Below are 21175 nucleotides of genomic sequence, written 5' to 3' on the forward strand. Positions count from 1 at the left end.
AATTATTTGATAATTTTTTGTTATTTTATTTAAAAAAATGTATTTCTGAACGCAGCGCATTTTAGAGGGCGTTGACCTCAATAAGTTCAAATGAGGTTACATATTTTTTTAAACAGCCAGTTAATTGACACTTCACCGGACGCTTTGTTCTTTTTCTATTCGAAAAAAAAATAAGGGCAAATTTCGAACCGTAGCCATAGAAACAAAAATAATGAAAAATCGTGAAAAATAATAGACGGTGTCAGGAAAAAAGGAAAGTTTGACGCGCGTGTGTTTTTTGTCGAAAAATAATTGAAATTAAACAAAATCAATGTTTTCCGACGAGGAAATAAAAGAAAGCAGCCTGATGCGGCCTGGAGATGAGATAATAAGGTCCGATTTTCGTTTATTTTCAAGTTTCACCCGAGCTGAGCCTACCTGAATTTAAATTTTCGTTTTAATTAAAACAGAAAATTTGTTTAATTTAACATCCCTTTATACAGTTTTGGTAACAGTAATAAACATTTTATTTAATTCGATCGAATTTAAAACCTGTGTCACTTAAAATGAAAATGTCCCCTACAGAAGTTTCTTTATTCCACATTTATTTCACCACTAGATGATGCCCGCGACTTCGTCCGCGTGGAATTACGTTTTTTTAATCCGTTCGGAACTCTTTAATTTTCCGGGATAAAAAGTAGCCTATGTCCTTCTCCGGGACATAAGCTAACTTTGTACCTACCAAATTTTATCAAAATCGGTTGAACAGTTGGGAAGTGAAAAGCTAGCAGACAGACACACTTTCACATTTGTAAAATTAAGTAAGGATAGTATGGATAACTTCTAAATGCCTGAGCAGATTTTGATGTGTGGGGTATCGTTAGAATCCTTAAATCCTTACATCATCCCCAGCGACACTGGCTATAATTTATTTGGAAAAATTGGATCCTTAATTGATGGTGGCTGTATGGCGCCATTTTAAAATACTGTGTTTTTGGCAGGACAGTTGTGTTTTTAAATTTTAAAGTTCCGTACCTCAAAAGGAAAAAAGGAATCCTTATAGGATCACTTCGTTGTCTGTCTGTCTGTCCGTCTGTCCGTCGTGTCTGTCAAGAAAACCTATAGGCTACTTCCCGTTGCCCTATAATCATGAAAGGTATTTAGTTAGGTCTTATAGCACACGTAAAGGAATAAATCCGAAAACCGTGAATTTGTGGTTACAACACAAAAAACAATTAAAATGTATTTTCAATTTTCAAAGTAAGATAACTATACTCGTACCAAGTGGGGTATCATAATATGAAAGGGCTTTACCTACACATTCTAAAAAAGATTGTCATTTATTTTTATGCATAATAGTTTTTGATTTATCGTGCAAAATGTCGAAAAAAATACCCGAGTACGGAACCCTCAGTGCGCGAGTCTGACTCGCACTTGGCTGGTTAATTGTTCAGTCATACATGTCCTTTAATAAATTCCTTCATTTTGAGTTTCTATGGTGCTTTTCCAGTATTCGCGAAGTTTGCCTGATAGACAAGTATGACAAGAAATATTTTGAGCCGATGGGTTCGAACTCTGGAAGGAATGATGTAAGTACCACGTCGTATCCTTACGGCGATTACGCTCTGCACTTCCGTCATCCGAGTTCTATCCGTCATCCGTGAGAATACGATTATCTACGACATAATATTATGTCATGTGCTCCCATACAAAACAAAAAGCAACGTATTTTTTAATAGATTATTCCTGCAACTTCGTCCGCGTCGAACAAATTTTAAACCCTTTCGGTATTGAATTTTCAAAAATCCATTCTTGATTTTCGGATGTCTACGTCGTAATGCCAAATAGAGCCTCAATGACTGACATCCGAAAGGTCAGCAGTTCAAACCCCACCCGTTGCACTATTGTCGTATCTACTCCTAGCAAAAGCTTTACGCTTAGTTGGAGGGGAAACAGGAATATTATTCATGATTAGCATGGCTAATATTCTTTAAAGAAAAATTTCAACACGATCCATTTAGTAGTCTGTGCTGTGCGTTGTTGGATCAGTCAGTTAGTCAGTCAGCTTCTATCTCTTCAAAATAGTTCCTTTCAAAATATACATAGATAAAGATTATAATAGATATAGGTATAGCCTTCTGGTTGACTGAGATAATAAAAATGCAGCTCAAATCGCCTATGTAGAGATGTGATTTTTTTAGCTGGAGGTACCTCGTCTGTTCCGAGACGGATTCTTCCCTGAAGGCGCAGAGCAGACAAGCTTTGCGTGGACGGAGGAAGATGGCATCGCTTCCCTGATCTCCGAACCCGGTTTCGACACCACAGGCCAGACGAGCTTCGGGAAAGATCTGGATGCTGCACTTCGGAAGGAAATGAAGGTACTACACACTTTTTTTTAATCTGATGAGAAATTTTTGCTCACCCGATGGTAAGTGATGAGGTAGTCTAAAAGAAGCCATAAGTGGTAGTGGAGCGGTGGGGGAGGGGCGACAGTTTTCACAAGTTGACGAATCACTATGTTTTCGCGTTACGTCATCACCATCCTCCCGAACCGCTCCACTAGGTACCGCAGGAATCTACTCAGTTATGGGTTATGTCTGTAGAATTTAGGCAAAGTGGGCTCCTGAATAGCTACAACTTTTGGACTGAACTTTTTAATTACGACTTTGGTGAGGATAATGATCGCCTCCATATTTGGTCTTCATTCAATTCAAATTCATCTTCATCATTATAAACCCATCGCCGGTCCACGACGTCACAGTTTGCACTCCAGGACACGTCTGCCCCATCGGCCGTCGATTGTGCGTCAGACATGACGTGCCCACTGCCACTTCAGCTAGCTAATCCTTTGAGCTGTTGGTAGTTATTAGTCTATGCGAATTTCATCTTTCCCAATTTTATCCCTGACAGAGATACCCAGGCATAGCTCGCTTCATAGCGGTGACGAGGTCGTTATATTATTTAACTAGCTTATGCTCGTGACTTCGTCCGCGTGGACTACACAAATTTCAACCCCTTATTTCACCCCCTTAGAGGTTGAATTTTCAAAAATCCTTTCTTAGTGGATGCCTACGTCATAAGAGCTATCTGCATGCCAAATTTCAGCCCGATCCGTCCAGTAGTTTGAGCTGTGCGTTGATAGATCAGTCAGTCAGTCAGTCAGTCAGCTTTTCCTTTTATATTTTTCAATTTGTTTTTTAGGAAGTCGACCGCATTTCCATGCTGGAATCAAAAAAAGGATTAATTTTTGAAAGGAAGAGTGTGGAGCCCGATCCTGTGTCTTCGACTTCTACTGAAGGACCCAGTTCCCGTAAGATAATGTCACATAATATAATGGCACCCCACCTCAGCCACCGTCACAACGGACTGTGCGAGCAGCGGCGCGCGCGGCGCGCAGTCTTAACCGCGACGCGTGCGCGAACTGATTCCCTTTGAAAAAGGACCTCGGATAGGTTCGAAACTAGTCGGGCTAACGTCGACTAAACACATGAGTAAAGCCGTGTAAGATATTATATGTATATCTACTTATAATATAATGTCACACAATAAAGTTAGACACATTGCAGCAGGGTGAACGCTAAACGATGCATCTTTTCTTCAATCATCAATGTAACATTTTTAGGGTTAAGGAAAAGGAACCCTTATACACCTTACACTTTGTCTGTCAAGAAACCTATAGGCTATACCTACTTCTCGTTGACTTAGAATCATGAAATTTGGCAATTACGAAGTCCTGGGCATCAGCTAGTCTTTTTTTTTTTTTTATTCAGATACAAGTTAGCCCATGACTGCAATCTCACCTGGTGGTAAGTGATGATACAGTCTAAGATGATAGCGGGCTACCCTGGAAGGGGTATGGCAGTTTTTATTAAACCCTTTGGTTTCTACACGGCATCGTACCAGAACGCTAAATCGCTTGGCGGCACGGCTTTGCCGGTAGGGTGGTAACTAGCCACGGCCGAAGCCTCCCACCAGACCAGACCAGAAATTTAGAAATTATGAAATTCCAAACCCCTGCCAGGAATCGAACCCGGGACCTCCCACTATTAAGACCACAGCGCTCACCACTGCGCCAGGGAGGTCGTCAAAAAGTCTTCCATAATAAAGCTGTTTCTACGCGTAATGCGGTGTCGTACCTACCTACGACAACGTTCAATTAATTTTTTTTTTCTTGGTAAAATGGTAACTAGCCGTAGCCGAAGCCTCCCACATGAAAAACTCTTATTGTACTACTATTTTTACGCAGGCTCTTCGAACCATTCCAAGGGCCGCGTCGCCTGTAAGGTGGACAAGTCCGATCCACGCTCGAGACTGCATTACGTGAAGTACGTGAAGCGTCATGGCAGAACGGTGAAGCTATGGGATTGTGGAATTTGTTAGTACCTACTATTACAGCACAGCTCGCTTCGCTCGGAGGGCCTTGGACTGAGACTTTTTAAATATATTATTTATATTTAACTAGCTTATGCTCGCAACTTTGTCCGCGTGGACTACACAAACAAACCCCTATTTCACCCCTTAGGGATTGAATTTTCAAAATTCCTTTCTTAGCGGATGCCTACGTCATAATAGCTATCTGCATACCAAATTTCAGACCGATCCGTCCAGTAGTTTTAGCTGTGCGTTGACAGATCAGTCAGTCAGTCAGTTAGTCAGTCACGCTTTTCTTTTATATATTTAGAAGAAGATAAGCTGTCATAGCCTAGTGGTCAGGACATCCGCCTTCTAATCAGTGGTCGGGGGTCTTCTAGTCATTGTTTTTCTAAGTCCTTACTGCAGCCGTATCCACCAGGTGGTCGTGAGTTCCAACATCAGTACACGCTGATGCGTCATCTGCCAACTCATACGGACGAGAGGAACTTCCACTGTGACTCTTGCTCCAAGAGCTTCAGGCAGCTCTCCACACTCAGTCAGCATCGCGCCATACATTCTGCTGCGAGACCTTATGCATGCGAGGTACGTAATCTTATGTATATACAACAAGGGAAAGCTGACTAGGTAACTGATTGATTGGCTGACTGACTGAATATCTATCAACGCATAGCTCAAGCCACTGGACGGATCGGGCTGAACTTTAGCATGCAGATAGCTATTAAGAAAGGATTTTTGAAAATTCAATCCCTAAGGGGGTAAATACGCTAGTATTATTATAATTATTGTACCTATCTATCGAAATATATTTTTTTCATGTAGGACAGGTCACAGGGCTGACATCTCTATCTCTACATAGTATACAATAAAGTCGCTTCCCGCTGTCTGTATGTATGAACGCGTAGATCTTTTAAACTACGCAACGGATTTTAATGCGGTTTTTCACCAATAGATAGAGTGATTCAAGAGGAAGGTTTATAGCTATAGTTTAGTTCTCAAAAAATTACAGATCCCTAGAGAAATTGAAATAATGTGAATTAGGTAAAAAAAAATCCTCTCATTTGAGAGTTTCCGAGGCAAATACACCTCAATGACACCACATTAGTATCTACATTGCACCCATGCGAAGCCGGGGCGGGTCGCTAGTATTCTATAGAGCGTACCTACTTTGAGTTTGGAACAAGCTCATGGGAGCAGGTTTATGCTGAGCGATATCTTTGAAAATATTGTAAGCACTCGTATATTAATTTAATATTCATATTAGAAAGTAGTAATAGCCTATAAAACGTCGCCGTTTCTTGTGTTCATTATATTCAAAACAACTATTGTATGTCTTTTGTTTACTGTTTAAAGTAGGGTACCTACTCGTACCTAATATCGGATATCCGATACTGAGGTTATCGGATATCTGATATTGGGAGCCTACTTGGTTGAGACGAATTTCTTCTTAAACTGATATATATATAATTTTGCTACGATAGTCTAACTTGTTTGAAATTAATATAGTGCATGAGACCAGAATTACGTGTATTACGTGTTTAAGGTTACGTTTAATATTTTTTGCCTAATTTTACAAAAAGTATCCGATATTCGGGCCCCTTCCCCTACCAACGAGATCCGTAAACTTACCGAAGTAGGTAGGTACTAAGAGCCATTACGCACGGTCGACTAGTCGCCCGGCAACCCGGTTGACGGCGACCGATCGAATCCGAAATTCACAGAGTTGCGGCGACTGCGTGCGCATAGGCACGGCAACATTCTCGGCTGAGTAGTCGGGCGACTAGTCGACCGTGCGCAATGGCTAAAATACATTTTGTTTAAATCAGGTATGCAACAAAACGTTTAATCGTGTCTCCACCCTTATCTCCCACCGCAAGACTCACTCCAACGAGAAACCCTACAAGTGCCACATCTGTCCCAAAGGATTCCACCAGAAAGGTTTCCCTTTTCATATCCTTCCTATTCGTATCCTTTATTGGCCACATGTCACAACACTGCGATGCGACGTCGGGTCGTAAAAATCTACGACGTCGCACAATGCACTGTGCAAATTTCCGCTGCGGTGCGATGCGATGACGTATTCCCGTTCAGTCGGCGTCCACACCTCTCTGTGTGCCATTCTGTGCTGTGTGTGCGTCTTTACGAAAGTAGAAGTAAGGATACGTGTAGTGCGGCTCATGGCTCACTAGAAATTGATAGTAGTTTTCTCGTACGATGCCGTAAGCGATGAAGTTTTTGCATTGCGTCAACGCATCGCATTGCGATGCGGCATCGCTTTGTCGATGCGATGTCGCACCGCAGTGTTGTGGCCTCGCCCAGGCTTGGGCAGACACAACCCATAAGGACGCGTTCCTACTATGTCGTGACGATAAAAAATCGTGCAGTTTACAGCGTCGTGGCTTGTATATTTAAACGGAGGTGTTCCCATCAGCACGACTAAGTCTAAGCGTAAACGGAGACGCAGGCAGGGAGTTAGCTTACATCCCGGAGAAGGACATATTATGCTACTATTTATCCCGGAAAATCAAGAGTTCCCACGGGATTCTTAAAGACATATAATACATATAAATCGGTTAAACGGATCGCGTTTAACCGATTTATATGGAATTTGGTACAATTGCTTCCATCCCGGAAATTTATATAGGCAACTTTTTATCCCGAAAAATCAAAGAGTTCCCATGGGATTTAAAAAAAAACAAAATCCACGTGGACGAAGTCGCGGGCATCATCTAGTTCATAATAAAAATAAAAACTTACCTGAGCGTTAATATACCAATCTCTCTTCCACACTAATTGCTTTTTTAAAGTTGGTCACTTGATGTTGTCAATTAGGACAGCGCCTTAGTTTTATGTTTACGTACCTAATTAATTATTACCATTTGATACATCATTAAAAATCCAACAAGTGACAGTCAATAAGTATCCATTATTGACTTATATATTACTTCGTATAGACAGGGCTATTGAACAAACAAAATGGCACCGACTCAGTGGTGCTTTAGCGCCAATGCAACCTCAGTGAATGACGTCTGGATTTCAAACGGGTCGTTCATTAGTGCCTATCTAAGAGGTGGCGCTGATTTACTTATTTTGTACCAAAACCATGAAAAATTTTGTTCGCTTGACCATATCTTGTCATTTATATCGATAATACAATGTTACCTATTCTGAATAGGTCTGTAAATGATTTGACTTTGACTTTGACTTTGTTTCTTTCAGGCAACCTCCGTAACCACCTGTTTACTCACACCAACGAACGCCCTTATCGGTGCAACATTTGTATGAGGGGCTTCAACCAGCAGTCGAACCTAGTGTGCCATAAAAACAAGGTATAATACGTGACAGGTCGAGCTGGCAATCGGGGTATAAGGCGGAGGACGCTCCGCACACCGGCACGCCACCCGCACAATCCCGCACCGGGTTATCGCGGGGGCTGTGCGGGGCGTCTCCACGCCGACTGCCATCTCGATCTGTCGCGTACTATAGGTATGATTATCTCACCGCACAAGCAAATCGCCTAACTTCATAGCACTCTTTCTCATTCTTCTTCTTTTGATTTAGGACTTTTCTAAATGCCAAGCCTGCATAATGCACTTCCCCAGTCTGTACTCTGTATCAAGGGTGTCACGCACAGATTAGTGTCACAGATATTCCGCACCTGCGGAATATTCGCATTAATAATTTAGACATCCACATCCACATCCACATCTTGCAGCAAGTAACGACCTGCAAATAAAGTGGGCAGAGCCAAAGTGGCGCGTGCCTTGCTAGTTGATATATCTTCGCTAACTGACCAATCAAAAAATTTACAATGGTACACAACAGGGGTCTTAAGGATGTTTGCATCCGCATCCGCAAATGCGGAACATTGGCATTGATTCAGACATCCGCACCTGCATCCGCATCCGCGGATGGGAACTTCTAATAATCCCCATCCGTAACAACCCTGGTCTGTATTCACCGTAAGTTTTATTATCACCATTTAAGTAGGTACAACCCAACGGCAAGAAGAAAAGAACTGCTTGGAGGAAAGCTCTACTAATAATAACTAGCCGTACATACGTAAGTTTCATGTTCATCTTCCATATTTCCAGATAAAAAAGACAGCTAGTTTTTATCATTTAACGATAAAGTAAAAGTAACCCCTGATAGCATGCTGTGATAACCTAGTGGTTAGGACGTCCGCCTTCTAATCGGAGGTCGGGGGTTCGATCCCGGGCACGCACCTCTAACTTTTCGGAGTTATGTGCGTTTTAATTAATCAAATATCACTTGCTTTAACGGTGAAGGAAAACATCGTGAGGAAACCTGCATGCCGGAGAGTTCTCCATAATGTTCTCAAAGGTGTGTGAAGTCTACCAATCCGCACATGGCCAGCGTGGTAGACTATGGCCAAACCCCTTCTCACTCTGAGAGGAGACCGGTGCTCTGTAGTGAGCCGGTGATGGGTTGATCATGATGATGATGACATAGGTTAAGTTTCATGGTCATCTTCACTTTGGTTGTCATATTTCCAGATAAAAAAGACAGCTAGTTTTAATCATTTAACGGTTAAGTAGGCTAAATTTCAGTAGTAGTTAGTAGTAGTTTCGATAACTGCAAAAAGATGTCGCTACTAGATGGCAGAAACAGTCGCTTCAGTACTGAGTGAGCATACACATCACAAATTTCGTCACTGGCAGTAAGCGGGCTGTAAGCTTAGTGGTTAGAGCATCGGGCGCGATCCCAGGAGACGCGGGTTCGATTCCTGCCGGTTCGCAATTTTTGATGTGTATTTAAAAATTATTTAGAAAATTTCCTTCAAGTGTAGGTGAAACACTATAAAAAATTATAAAAATATAGTAGTAGATACTTAGTAAAATTGTCAGCTTTTTTAATACAGGCTCATCCAGAGGAAAGCACCGCGACCACGACAGTTGGTAGAAACAAAACCGCCCCGCGCGTGGTTCCTCGATCAGTTGCTGAAATGAAAGCTGAATCCTCGAGGTAGGTTTTTATTGGAATGAATAGGCACATTCTAGGCAAACGTGTCCCATCTTAGGCCACATCATCACCTCCCATCAGGTGTGATCGTGGTCAAGCGTGCACCTATAATTAATAAAAAAAGACGTGCCTCAAATATTAATTTATAATCGACAGTTTCTAAATCCCATCAGTTTTGGTGGTCAAGTTCCCTGCAGCATCAGGATTGAGGAGTTGGAATCCAATTTTTTTATGGGACAATGTCGCAAAGTTTCTTTATTGATTAAAAAAAGATTACCCAAATCGGTTCAGAAATCTCGGAGATTTTTGTGAGATAGGTAGAAAAACACAACTCCTCCTTTTTTTAAAGTCGATTAAATAAGTGGCCTATGGTTAATCCTCAACTTTTCTGTGAAAGTCCCGTCGAAATAGGTTCAACCGTTATGTTGAACCTATTTGTAGTAACCGTTAAAACTAACTTATGTAGCGTTGCACATAAAAGCGCAGTGGTGAGCGCTGTGGTCTTAATAGTGGGAGGTCCCGGGTTCGATTCCTGGCAGGGGTTTGGAATTTTATAATTTCTAAATTTCTGGTCTGGTCTGGTGGGAGGCTTCGGCCGTGGCTAGTTACCACCCTACCGGCAAAGCCGTGCCGCCAAGCGATTTAGCGTTCCGGTACGATGCCGTGTAGAAACCAAAGGGGTATGGGTTTAATAAAAACTGCCATACCCCTTCCAGGTTAGCCCGCTATCATCTTAGACTGCATCATCACTTACCACCAGGTGAGATTGCAGTCAAGGGCTAACTTGTATCTGAATAAAAAAAAATAAAAAAAAATGTTAGTAGTGATAATGTAGAATAGTGTGAATAATATAATTCCATTAAGCACCAGCTGAATCTATAGGGTCACCCATATGCGATTTTAGTGTAATTAACATACAATATAGGTAACTTTAAATAACTACATATTTTGTTTCCAGAACGCAATCCGAGCAATGCGAAGTAACCTCATCAGTTGGACCATACTTACCCCAAACAGAAGCTCAATGTTTCCAACCCCAATGGGAAATAAAGCCAGAACAAGGATGGATCGAGGGTCTATGGGGAGGCAATGGTGTGATCGTTGACACCATAAAAACCTACCATATGGGCGTGGCTTTAGCAACAGGGCAGACTCCATTCGCTTTGCTGAAGTCTGATAATGGTGCGGCAGTTCTTGTGAAGGTTATTGATGCGAAGCTTCCCGGGGCTAAACAGGTTTGTCCAACTTACCGCGGTACTCAGAGTCGCTAATGGTTACTTATGATTGAGTTAAAACGAGACAGATTTATGTGAGAGATATATGTAGCTCTGTCTCGTTTTAACTAAACTTAAGTAACGATTAAGCGACTCTGAGTACGGCTGTTTGAAACTTTATGGAAGCTATAGATGATAAGGTAAGCTGTCAATTTTGTTTGTTTTGTGTTTGTGGTAAAGTTTGTAAGTTTGTTTGTGGGGGGGTAATCTCTAGAACAACTGAACCAATTTTGAAAATTCTTTCACCAGTAGAAAGCTACATTATTTCTGAGTGACATCCGTACTTGCATACTTACTTTATTATTATAAATGCGAAAGTGTCTGTCTGTCTGTCTGCTAGCTTTTCACGGCCCACGGGTTTAACCGATTATGATGAAATTTGGTACAGAGTTAGCTTACATTCTGGGGAAGGATATAGGCTACTTTTTATCCCGGAAAATTAAAGAGTTCCCACAGGATTTTTGAAAACCTAAATCCACGCGGACGAAGTCGCGGGCATCAGCTAGTCGGAAATAATATTGTACAGTTCTCGAAATAGTTTCTAAAGTAATTGTTGTTTGAAATGTTTCCATTTTCCAGATGCTTGTGCCTGCAACAGTAGAAGACTTTAGAATCGGTGGAAAAGTAATCCTTGGAACCGAAGGAAATTCCAATGAATCGCGGGTATATAATATAAATATTTTAATATTTAGAAATTATAAAATTCCAAACCCCTGGCAGGGGTTTGGAATTTTATAATTTCTAAATTTCTGGTCTGGTCTGGTGGGAGGCTTCGGCCGTGGCTAGTTACCACCCTACCGGCAAAGCCGTGCCGCCAAGCGATTTAGCGTTCCGGTACGATGCCGTGTAGAAACGAAAGGGGTACGGGTTTAATAAAAACTGCCATATCCCTTCCAGGTTAGCCCGCTATCATCTTAGACTGCATCATCACTTACCATCAGGTGAGATTGCAGTCAAGGGCTAACTTGTATCTGAATAAAAAAAAAAAAAAAAATATTTTGCTATATCTACATCAACCAATAAAGTATAGGTACTATTAAAGTGTACTATATTAAGTATAGTAGTAAAGTGACTTAGACTAGTGATGGACCAATCACAGGTAGCACATGAAAAGGCTTTTCACGTGAAAGATCTCATACAGACATACTACACCACACCCCTCTTTCTGGGTGAAAAAGAAATAATACAAGGTGTAACCAGAGCGCTAGTAAAAACGAAGACAGGATACTGAAAAAAAATTTAAAAAAATCTTGTATTTTTAAAAGTTTAAAATGCAGGGTGTAACCAGAACGCTAGCCAAAACTTAGCGTTATTGTTATACTAACTAAGCACAATCCAATACCAATAACCATTTGCCCCATTTTGTAGTTTCAGTGATTTAGTATTTTTCAAACCAGCAAAGTAGTTATAGCGTCCAAAACTCGGGTCATTGTCCGGCCTACGACGCGGCATTGACTCCGAGTGCCCTACTTACGCAACGTTTGTTGACCTCTAGCGTCAGTCAGGTGTGACTCAAAGTCAATGCCGCGTCCTAGGTGGGGCATTAATTTTAATTACAGATACCTTACAATATTATTTTTGTCCGATTCATTTCTTATCTTGTCTGTTATGTAATCGTTGACAGAGTAATTTTAGTATGTGCCTTCCCCTACTACAATGCTCGAACATAATATTATTTACAAGGTAATAGACGTGGAATCCACACCAGAGGTCAGCGGCGCTGTTCAGATCCGAGTGCCGGTGGTGGCGACCGTCGTCCCGAAGATCCAGCCGGGGGGCAGGCTGCAGTTATCTGTGGAAGAACCGCACTATGAGTACCACACTGACATCCCATCTGATGGTAAGTTACTAGGTAATAGACGTGGAATCCATACCAGAGGTCATTTATTTATGAATTATCTCTGCTCTACATAGTATAAAATAAAGTCTCTTCTCGCTGTCTGTATGTATGAACGCGAAGATCTTTTAAACTACGCAACGGATTTTAATGCGGTTTTCACCAATAGATAGAGTGATTCAAGAGGAAGGTTTATAGGTATAATTTAATATTGGTTTGTGTTGATTTGTTGAAATATGACGATATTTGAACAAAATGTCGGAAGAAATCAAGCTTCCATCGAAAATTAACAAATATTACGCGCACGGCGCAATAAAACGAGACGGAGGTGGCGGTGGTCGCATTTTAATATTAGTATGAAAGTGACACAGAACACTACATAAGTATCTACATTGCCATTTGCCACCCATGCGAAGCCGGGGCGGGTCGCTAGTGATATATTAATATTACCTTTATGAAGCGTATACATGACAAAAGTCACAAACGCTCTCAAAAATTTAACAAATATAAATATTTGTCGGAACCCTTATAGGATCATTATCTGTCTGTCTAATTAGAAAATCGTGGTGTACTGATACATATATCTCATAAACACCTAAACTTTAGCGCAACATAACGCCGTATAGCGCCATCTAGTACATGAGCGAGAATTTAAACATTATTTTGTTAAGTGTACGGTGTTCAACTTTCAAAGTAAGATTACTATACCAAGTAGGGTATGATATGAAAGGGCTTTATTTGTACATTCTAAAACAGATTTTTATTTATTTTTAGGCATAATAGTTTTTGATTTATCATGCAAAATGTCGATAAAATACGATTGTAGTATAAGGAACCCTCGTTGCGCGAACTTGACTCGCACTTGGCCGGTTTTAATTTTATTTTAATTAACATGGCAGCCTTTTTGAAACTCTTATTTATTTATTGTTATAGCAGCAATGGAAATACCTAAACACTAAGGGAATATTTCAACCCTACCTAGTTCATGAGTTACAGCCTGCTGATAGACAGACGGAGGGACGGACGGGCAGCGGAGGCTTAATAATAAGTAATAGGGCCCAGTTGGCACCCTTCAGGTACGGAACCCTAAAAATGTTCTGTGTCACCAAAGGCATCGTTTTAATTTTCAGCTGTGGAGCCGAATTTAGGTCCGTGTTCTAGCCATTCTTCTGCGGCAGTTGAAGCCACGTTGCCGTGCTTGGAACCCTTGCAGCAGCGTATGGAAGATGCTGGATTTGATGAACAGAACTTGAGATCTGGTAATTACAAACATTCTCATCTGTTGACTAGCTTTTGCTCGCGACTTCGTCCGCGTGGACTACAAAAATTTCAAACCCCTGTTTCACCCCTTCATCATCATCATCATCAGTCTGTGGACGTCCACTGTTGGACATAGGCCCTAAGAGCGTCACCACACCCGGTCCTCAGCCTTCCTCATCCAGCCACTTCCCACCAGCCTCTTTATATCGTCGGTCCATCGTGCTGGAGGGCGTCCCACACTACGCTTGCTTAAACGCGGTCTCCACTCAAGGACTTTCCGGCTCCAACGGCCATCGCCTCTACGACAGGCATGACCTGCCCACTGCCACTTCAGCTTGCTAATAGTTTGGGCTATGTCAGTGACCTTGGTTCTCCTGCGGATCTCCTCATTTCTGATCTTATCCCTGCATCTTGCATGATTAGTAGGATTAGGATATTGAAACTCCAGCTTAAGATCAATTTATTCAATTTCACTGTGACGTTGTTGTGTTTTGACGCTCGAATCCTCTGCTCCTCCTGCTCCCACTAATTAGTTTATTGTTATTAGATTTGTCTGCAGGTGATCGATTGTGCGCGCCGTCGCCGCCTCTGGATTTCATTTCTCTGGATCTGTTCGAACCGATGGGCTGCATTCCATTGGGTAAGAACTACCTATTGTAGACTATATTCCATACTATCTCATCATGATCAACCCATCGCCGGCTCACTACAGAGCACGGGTCTCCTCTCAGATGTGAAGGGTTTTGGCCATAGTAAGTACCTACCTATACCACGCTGGCCATGTGTGATGTGCAGATTGGTAGACTTCACACACCTTTGAGAACATTATGGAGAACTCTCAGGCATGCAGCGGAGCGATTGTCTAAAACCCGCATCAATCATTATTACAATCTCAATTGTTCTGATTGGCTGAATTTGTGCGATTCTTGTTGCAACAATGCATTGTGGCCAATAGTGAGCGAGCTTTAACCAATCAGAGATGATTGCGATCGTGACATTGTAGCTGTCAAACAACCGCGGTAGGGCCACAGGTTGCCTCACGATGTTTTCCTTCACCGTTAAAGCAAGTGATATCTAATTAATTAAATCGCACATAATTCCGAAAAGTTAGAGGTGCATGCCCGGGATCGAACCCCCGACCTCCGATTAGAAGGCGGACGTCCTAACCACTAGGCTATCACTGCTTATGCTTGCTCATGCTATGCTTAATCCATACTATAGTCGACGCATTTTAAATTGAGTCGTCGAGTTATCTGTCTGTTTCGCTCGCACTTACCTACGGCCTGTAAGTGCGAGCGAAACTGACAGATACTTGCGATGTATTTGATCTTTGTTTTTTATAAGAAAAATAGCATTTTTGGCAAAGTAACCAAATATTTATAACTTTTAGCCTTCGATGTATGATTAGTCTACTATTTTCGAAAAACTAACTAAAATTTGAATTTTCGCGGCTGGGTCTATCAAATCACCTTAAAAATATTATTAAAAATTATTTCCCCGCTTCAAAAGGTTTCTGATTTCAAATAGGTAATATATTGAAACAAAAATTTAAAAAAAAACATCAATATCGGTAGGTAATCAACTGTTTCTGAGGACTTCCGAAGATTGGTTGTTTTAGGCATCATTGACTCCGCTATGGAAACTCTTTGATTTTCCGGGTCAAAAAGTTCCATTTGTTTTTCGCGTGCATCATGTAATCTAGTAATATTACATAGAGCAGAAACAAAGAGGAGATGTTGTATTAAGATTTCCCTATGAAATATCGAGTGACATTTTGCGGGGTGAGGGGTTGTGGAACGCCGCCCACTTCTCAATTTTCCATCTGCGGGTTAGTAGCAAAACTACTCGCTTAGCGACCTAACATCGATATATTGATGTCACTACATAGTTCAGCTATCTCACACTAGATGTCAATAATCTAGAACTATTTTAATAATTACGTATAAAATTACTTACAAATGAAATGTGATACCATTCATAGCATCAGAACGTCTGTCTGAATAACTTTGACACGATAAAACACAACACTTCATCCTTTTGTTCTTAAAAACGCGAAAACACACCGATAATACGAGTCTCAATATATGTGAACCTGACGAACGCAGACAGCATACTAACTAAGGCCCCGCCCACAGTGATGACGTCAGGACCTAGTTGAAAATCACAGTGCACAGTTGCTTAGGCCAACTCCTCTTTGTTTCTGCTCTATGTAATATTATAATAATTAATTAATTATTTAACGTACACTGTGCCTAACGCCCCCTAGTGGGGAATAGTTCCTTAAAGGGACATTTTTTCCAGTGTCGCTCTCTGGCGGCTAGTAGTTGAAAATAATATTTGTTGCCACAGCATTAGCATAGATGGCACCGCTTTAAACTCTAGGTTTTTCTATCAGCCCACAGAGAGCTATGATGTTTTATATACTATTTCTATGTATCAGCCGCTTAATTTGGTTTTAAGCATTTAAGTAGTATCTCATCAAGTTAAAGAAAACAAGCTATCTCATACCTGAAGCGTACCTACTATAAGTAGGTACAAGTTTTCATTGGTATTTTCCAGGTCCTCAAATAACAACCGTCGATAGCATCGACCAGTCTCCGCCATCAGACGACTCTGACATATTTATTGGGAATTTTGAGGTAAATTGACCTGTCTTCCTACCGAGATATACGTACCTATTCTAGAAAGGAAAGAAGAGAAGATATCCATCATCGCTGTCTCACTACTGAACACAAGCTTCCTATCAGAATGAGAAGGGTTTGGCTATGCTGGTCCAGTGCCAGTGGCCAGTGCGAGTGGCAGACTTCACCTTTTAAAACAATAGGGAGAATTATTAGTCATGCAGGTTTTCTTTCACCTATAAACAAAGTGATACTGATTTTTGATTAAGTAACTCAAAAAGCACATATTAACTTTTTTTTAAATTCAGATACAAGTAAGCCCTTGACTGCAATCTCACCCGATGGTAAGTGACAATGCAGTCTAAGGTGGGAGCGGTCTAACCTGGAAGGAGTATGGCAGTTTTTATCAAACCTTCGGTTTCTACACGGCATCGTACCAGAACGCTAAATCGCTTGGCGGCACGGCTTTGCCGGTAGGGTGGTAACTAGGCACGGCCGAGGCCTCCCACCAGACCAGACCAGAAATTTAGAAATTATAAAATTCCAAATCCCTGCCAGGAATCGAACCCGGGACCTCCCACTAATAAGACCACAGCGCCATAAAGTTAGAGGTTAGAGGTGTGTGCCCGGAATCGAACCCGATAAGGGGTCCGACATCTCAACCACTAGGCTATCACGGCTCATACGTGGCTAGTGTACGTTGCGCCTAATAAACTGTCATTTTATTTCTCAGGAAAGCATCCCGCTGTCTGACTCGGACTAAAAGAAGAGCCCTCTTATTTTTGCATGCGCGTTAAATACTAATAAAGTTTTAATATTATGTGAAGTTTAGTGATAAGCAAAGCTTTTGTTGTTCTCAAATAAATGATTTTGGTTTAATTAAATGTGCAATTATTATTTTCAAGCAGCTTTTCCTGATAAAATCATCATTGAGATCGTTGAACGGCTCAATATAGTAGGTACAGACTACAGAATGAACGCACCTAATGCATACTAATATTATAAATGCGAAAGTGTGTCTGTCTGTCCATCTGTCTTGTACAAGGGGGTTGTGTACAGGGTGTCTGTTTACATGTAGGGGATCTATCTACCCTAAAAAAAAATATTTATAACAATTTTATTTCACCACTTTGTCGGCGTGATTAATATTTATTTATACCCATGCCAAATTACAGATTTCTAGCACTAATAGTCTCTGAGATTAACCGAGGACGGACGGACGGACGGACATGGCGAAACTATAACGGTTCCTTGTTTACTACGGAACCCTAAAAATGAAATAATAGAAACAACAGAAAAATAAAGTAAAAAATTTAGGAATGCATTTCCTTACAGCATCAGGGCTGAGTACATAAAATTCTTTAAAGAATCGAAATAGTGAATTTTAATTTGCTTTATAACTGATGTAGTGCAAACCGCAGTCAGAGGTTTTTAGAAAACTTTTTAAATTACTTGTTTTACAACGATTTCTTTTTCTATGGATATGAAATAATATGATTTAAGCCCCCTTCTCAATGCAAGAAGGCAATTTCCGGTCGCAGTGTAAATAAAACGATATTATTAATATGATGTAGGCCTATCATATTATCATCGCTTTAATATCGCCTTCGCTACTTATTGTGATCGCCACGTGTACGGAAATAGACGCTTCAGCCCTCCGTTAAAGCTAGTAGTTAAAGAAAATGCCAACAGATGGCATTAGTAGCTTCATTTTATAACGAAGTTTGGAAATGGTGTTGGTACTTTACTGATACAAAACTTTATAAAATTAGTTATTGTTTAAATTATAGTGGTTATTATGGATTATAATAATATAAATAAAAAGGTAATTTATACAAAAATATCCCAAGCAAGGCTCGTACCCCCAAGCGGGGTACGGACCTCGAGGCATAGCCTCCTTACCTGGGTGAGGCGCAGGGCAACTTTGTGCCCCGGAGGAGATCTTTTAGCCGGGGTTTCACCGGCTAGGGCCCGCCATCTTGGCTTATGGCCCCAGTGGGCTTGTTGTACACATCCGTTTATTCTTCGCGCCGCGGGTAGCGATTGCACCGCCGCGCGCGGATATTTCGGCAAATTTAATAACGTAGTTTTATTATAGATGGCGTTAGTATGTTCACAAAAAAGTAAAAACCAAAGTACCTAGTTTCTTTTGTAGCTCTGAAAATAGGTTTATTTTGCGATATTTGAATTATGTTGGGGTTGACTTGAAGAAAATCAGGTGGAAATAAAATATAATTGATTATGAAAAGTTCTATTGCATTCTGACTGTCAAATATATTTTGACATTCATTCATTAGTAGGAAACTAGGAACTAATGAAGTGGTCCCACTGCGCGAATGTTTCGAGTTTGGGTGAGTTTGACGAAAGTTTGCCAAACGGCAAATCGTAGAGCCAGTTGGCAGTGGAGCCACCACATTCGGAATTCGGCGAATGTTTACCTACAGCGAATTTCCTTTTATGCGGGCCAAATTGCCGCCTAAACACCAATATTTGGCGAATGTTTTGCGAATATCAAATTTTACGATTGACGCCGGCCCCACCAACGAATGATTTGATTATAAATAAATTTTAAAAAAAAGCAGGTATTACATAGTATTTATAAAACTGCCTTAGATATTTTAGTTAAGTAGGTAGGTCTAGGTAGATAGTGAACAAGGGATGAAAATTGAAATTATAGTGTCCTAATGACCATAGCTCACTCATCCGCCAACCAATCAGGTCAATGTTGCCTAACCACCCTCACCAACAATTTTACAACAAAGACTTTAAATGAGACGCAATTTAAACTGTAAATTCCACTTTCCAAACCAGTAACTCCATTCGAAACCAGTCAATTTCCAACTAATTACATACAAGTTATAATAATCAGTAACCACAAAAAATATATAGAAGTATTGTAAAGACGACATTACACTAACAAGTAGAATGCGACAATAAAATGCGAATTACGCTCGTCCAGTTTTTTACCAAAGACCAACGCGTGCGTGACACGTGCCTGAAAATATTAAAACTGGTGTTAGATCTGACACGCGGCCTTTCCCACCAATAAATAGAGAAATCTCTTGACAGCCCTATTGAGTTAAACCATCAAATCTAATACATTGTAATTTCAACTCTATTTATATTACAAATTCAATTCAATTATCTTTGATAGCAAAGACATCTATGTAGTCAAACACTGTTATTTAAATTAGTGTTCTATGTCGCTAATAATAAGGTTGAGTTTCGAATGAGGGTATGAAGAGTAAAATTAGGGTTGTCGTCAATGATCTAAATACCGCCCCCGACGGTTATCGAATAATGTTCCGGCACGTGTCGGTCCATTTTTTATCGAATTTTTATTTTCGTGCGAATGCCGAAGTGGCGTCTGGTGCAGACTCGGCCTTACAATGGTGAATAGCTTTTGTGGGAACGACTTAAAAGATCTCCGATACAGAAAATAGGCTTATTCATTTCTAGGTAGGTACCTACAGAATTGGCTGAGGAATTGCCTATTTACGATGTTTTAGGATGTGGAAAAATGGCAATCCAAAAAAAAGTCGGAAGCTTTGCTTCGGACCCGTATTGTTACCTTATTATTCTTCTCCTGGAACACATTTTACTTAAGGACTTAGCTCATCAAAGTCAAAGTCAAATTATTTATTCAAAATAGGTAACATGTTACGCTTAGTACTTACTAATGGTCAAAATTGTTAATTTGTAAGATGAGAATATTATAGTACGTACCTACCTAGTGATAATTAATTACGTACCTACCTACTTAAAACTAAAGCTACCAGGGTTCCAAACGGGATATTTTTTATTGTTTGTGATTTTTGCATGGTGTAGGTATGTAATATTATGCCTAATTAAAGACCTGGAGAGTGACATACTACTATATAGGGCTACTTTTATCCCGGAACAATCAAAAAGAATCCCCACGGAATTTTGAAAACCTAAATCCACGCGGATGAACTCGCGAGCATCATCTACCTATAAGCACACGAGTAGATCTATAAGTACGCGACAGGTCGAGATGGCAATCGGGGAGAGATCGGGTGCGGGCGAGCGCGGGTGATGTGCGGGTGTGCGGAGCGTCCCCCCGCCTCATACCTCGATTGCCATCTATATTTAGTAATCCAAAATACGTACCTACTATGCATCGATATAAATGACAAGATATGGTCAACCGAACAAAATTTTTCACGGTTTAGAAACCAAATAAATCAGCGCCACATCTTAGATAAGTACTAATGAACGACCCGTTTGAAATCCAGACGTCACTGAGTCGGTACCATTTTGTTTGTTCATTACCCAGACCGACACGAAGTAGGTACATTGCGACAAGGCTATCTTGGCGCGTGGCAAAAATCGGAACTAACGTTGATATCGAGTGTTCACTTTGTTCTTATTTGAATATTCAGCCTTTGTTCTCCAACAGATCAATGTCATTCAAGTGCCAAGAGAGCCTTGTCGCACTGTACCTAATATTTTATATTTTATATTTTATTTGTCCAAGAACAGCCCACAGAATTACACACTCAAAATTATACAAAATGTTATCGAGTTTTACAGGTCCCGTGTCACTGTAATTACGGACCGTTACAACGAGCATTAAATAAAACAAGTCGTACATTAAAATAACCTAACCTAAACATGAAAAATATACCTACCTAAGCTATAAAATACAAAATGAATATTATAATTAAATCAGTTAATATATATAAGTCAATGGTAGGTAGGTACTATGTAACGACAAAACAAACTATCAATTTCACAAAATATCACAGTCCAAAACAAACACAATCCCAAAGAGGCCATAACTTAATCCCTCTGAAGGGCGCCCCCAAAAATTCATATTTTGATTATGA

At 40.6% G+C, this 21175-nt stretch overlaps 1 protein-coding gene across 1 annotated transcript; it reads left to right on the forward strand.

The window, feature by feature from the left end:
- The first annotated feature begins 211 nt into the window (after positions 1-211).
- LOC117992715 (uncharacterized) lies at positions 212-17181 on the forward strand. The gene is made up of 16 exons (XM_034980429.2): positions 212-372; positions 1490-1568; positions 2181-2357; positions 3181-3289; positions 4226-4354; positions 4772-4935; positions 6177-6288; positions 7570-7679; positions 9233-9336; positions 10292-10568; positions 11187-11270; positions 12291-12447; positions 13575-13703; positions 14264-14344; positions 16264-16343; positions 17059-17181. The coding sequence occupies exons 1-16, from the start codon at positions 311-313 to the stop codon at positions 17086-17088; spliced, it is 1884 nt and encodes a 627-aa protein (XP_034836320.1). The 5' UTR covers positions 212-310; the 3' UTR covers positions 17089-17181.
- The last annotated feature ends 3994 nt before the right edge of the window (positions 17182-21175 follow it).

Source organism: Maniola hyperantus, chromosome 22, assembly GCF_902806685.2.
Source record: "Maniola hyperantus chromosome 22, iAphHyp1.2, whole genome shotgun sequence".
NCBI classification, from domain to species: Eukaryota; Metazoa; Arthropoda; class Insecta; order Lepidoptera; family Nymphalidae; genus Maniola; species Maniola hyperantus.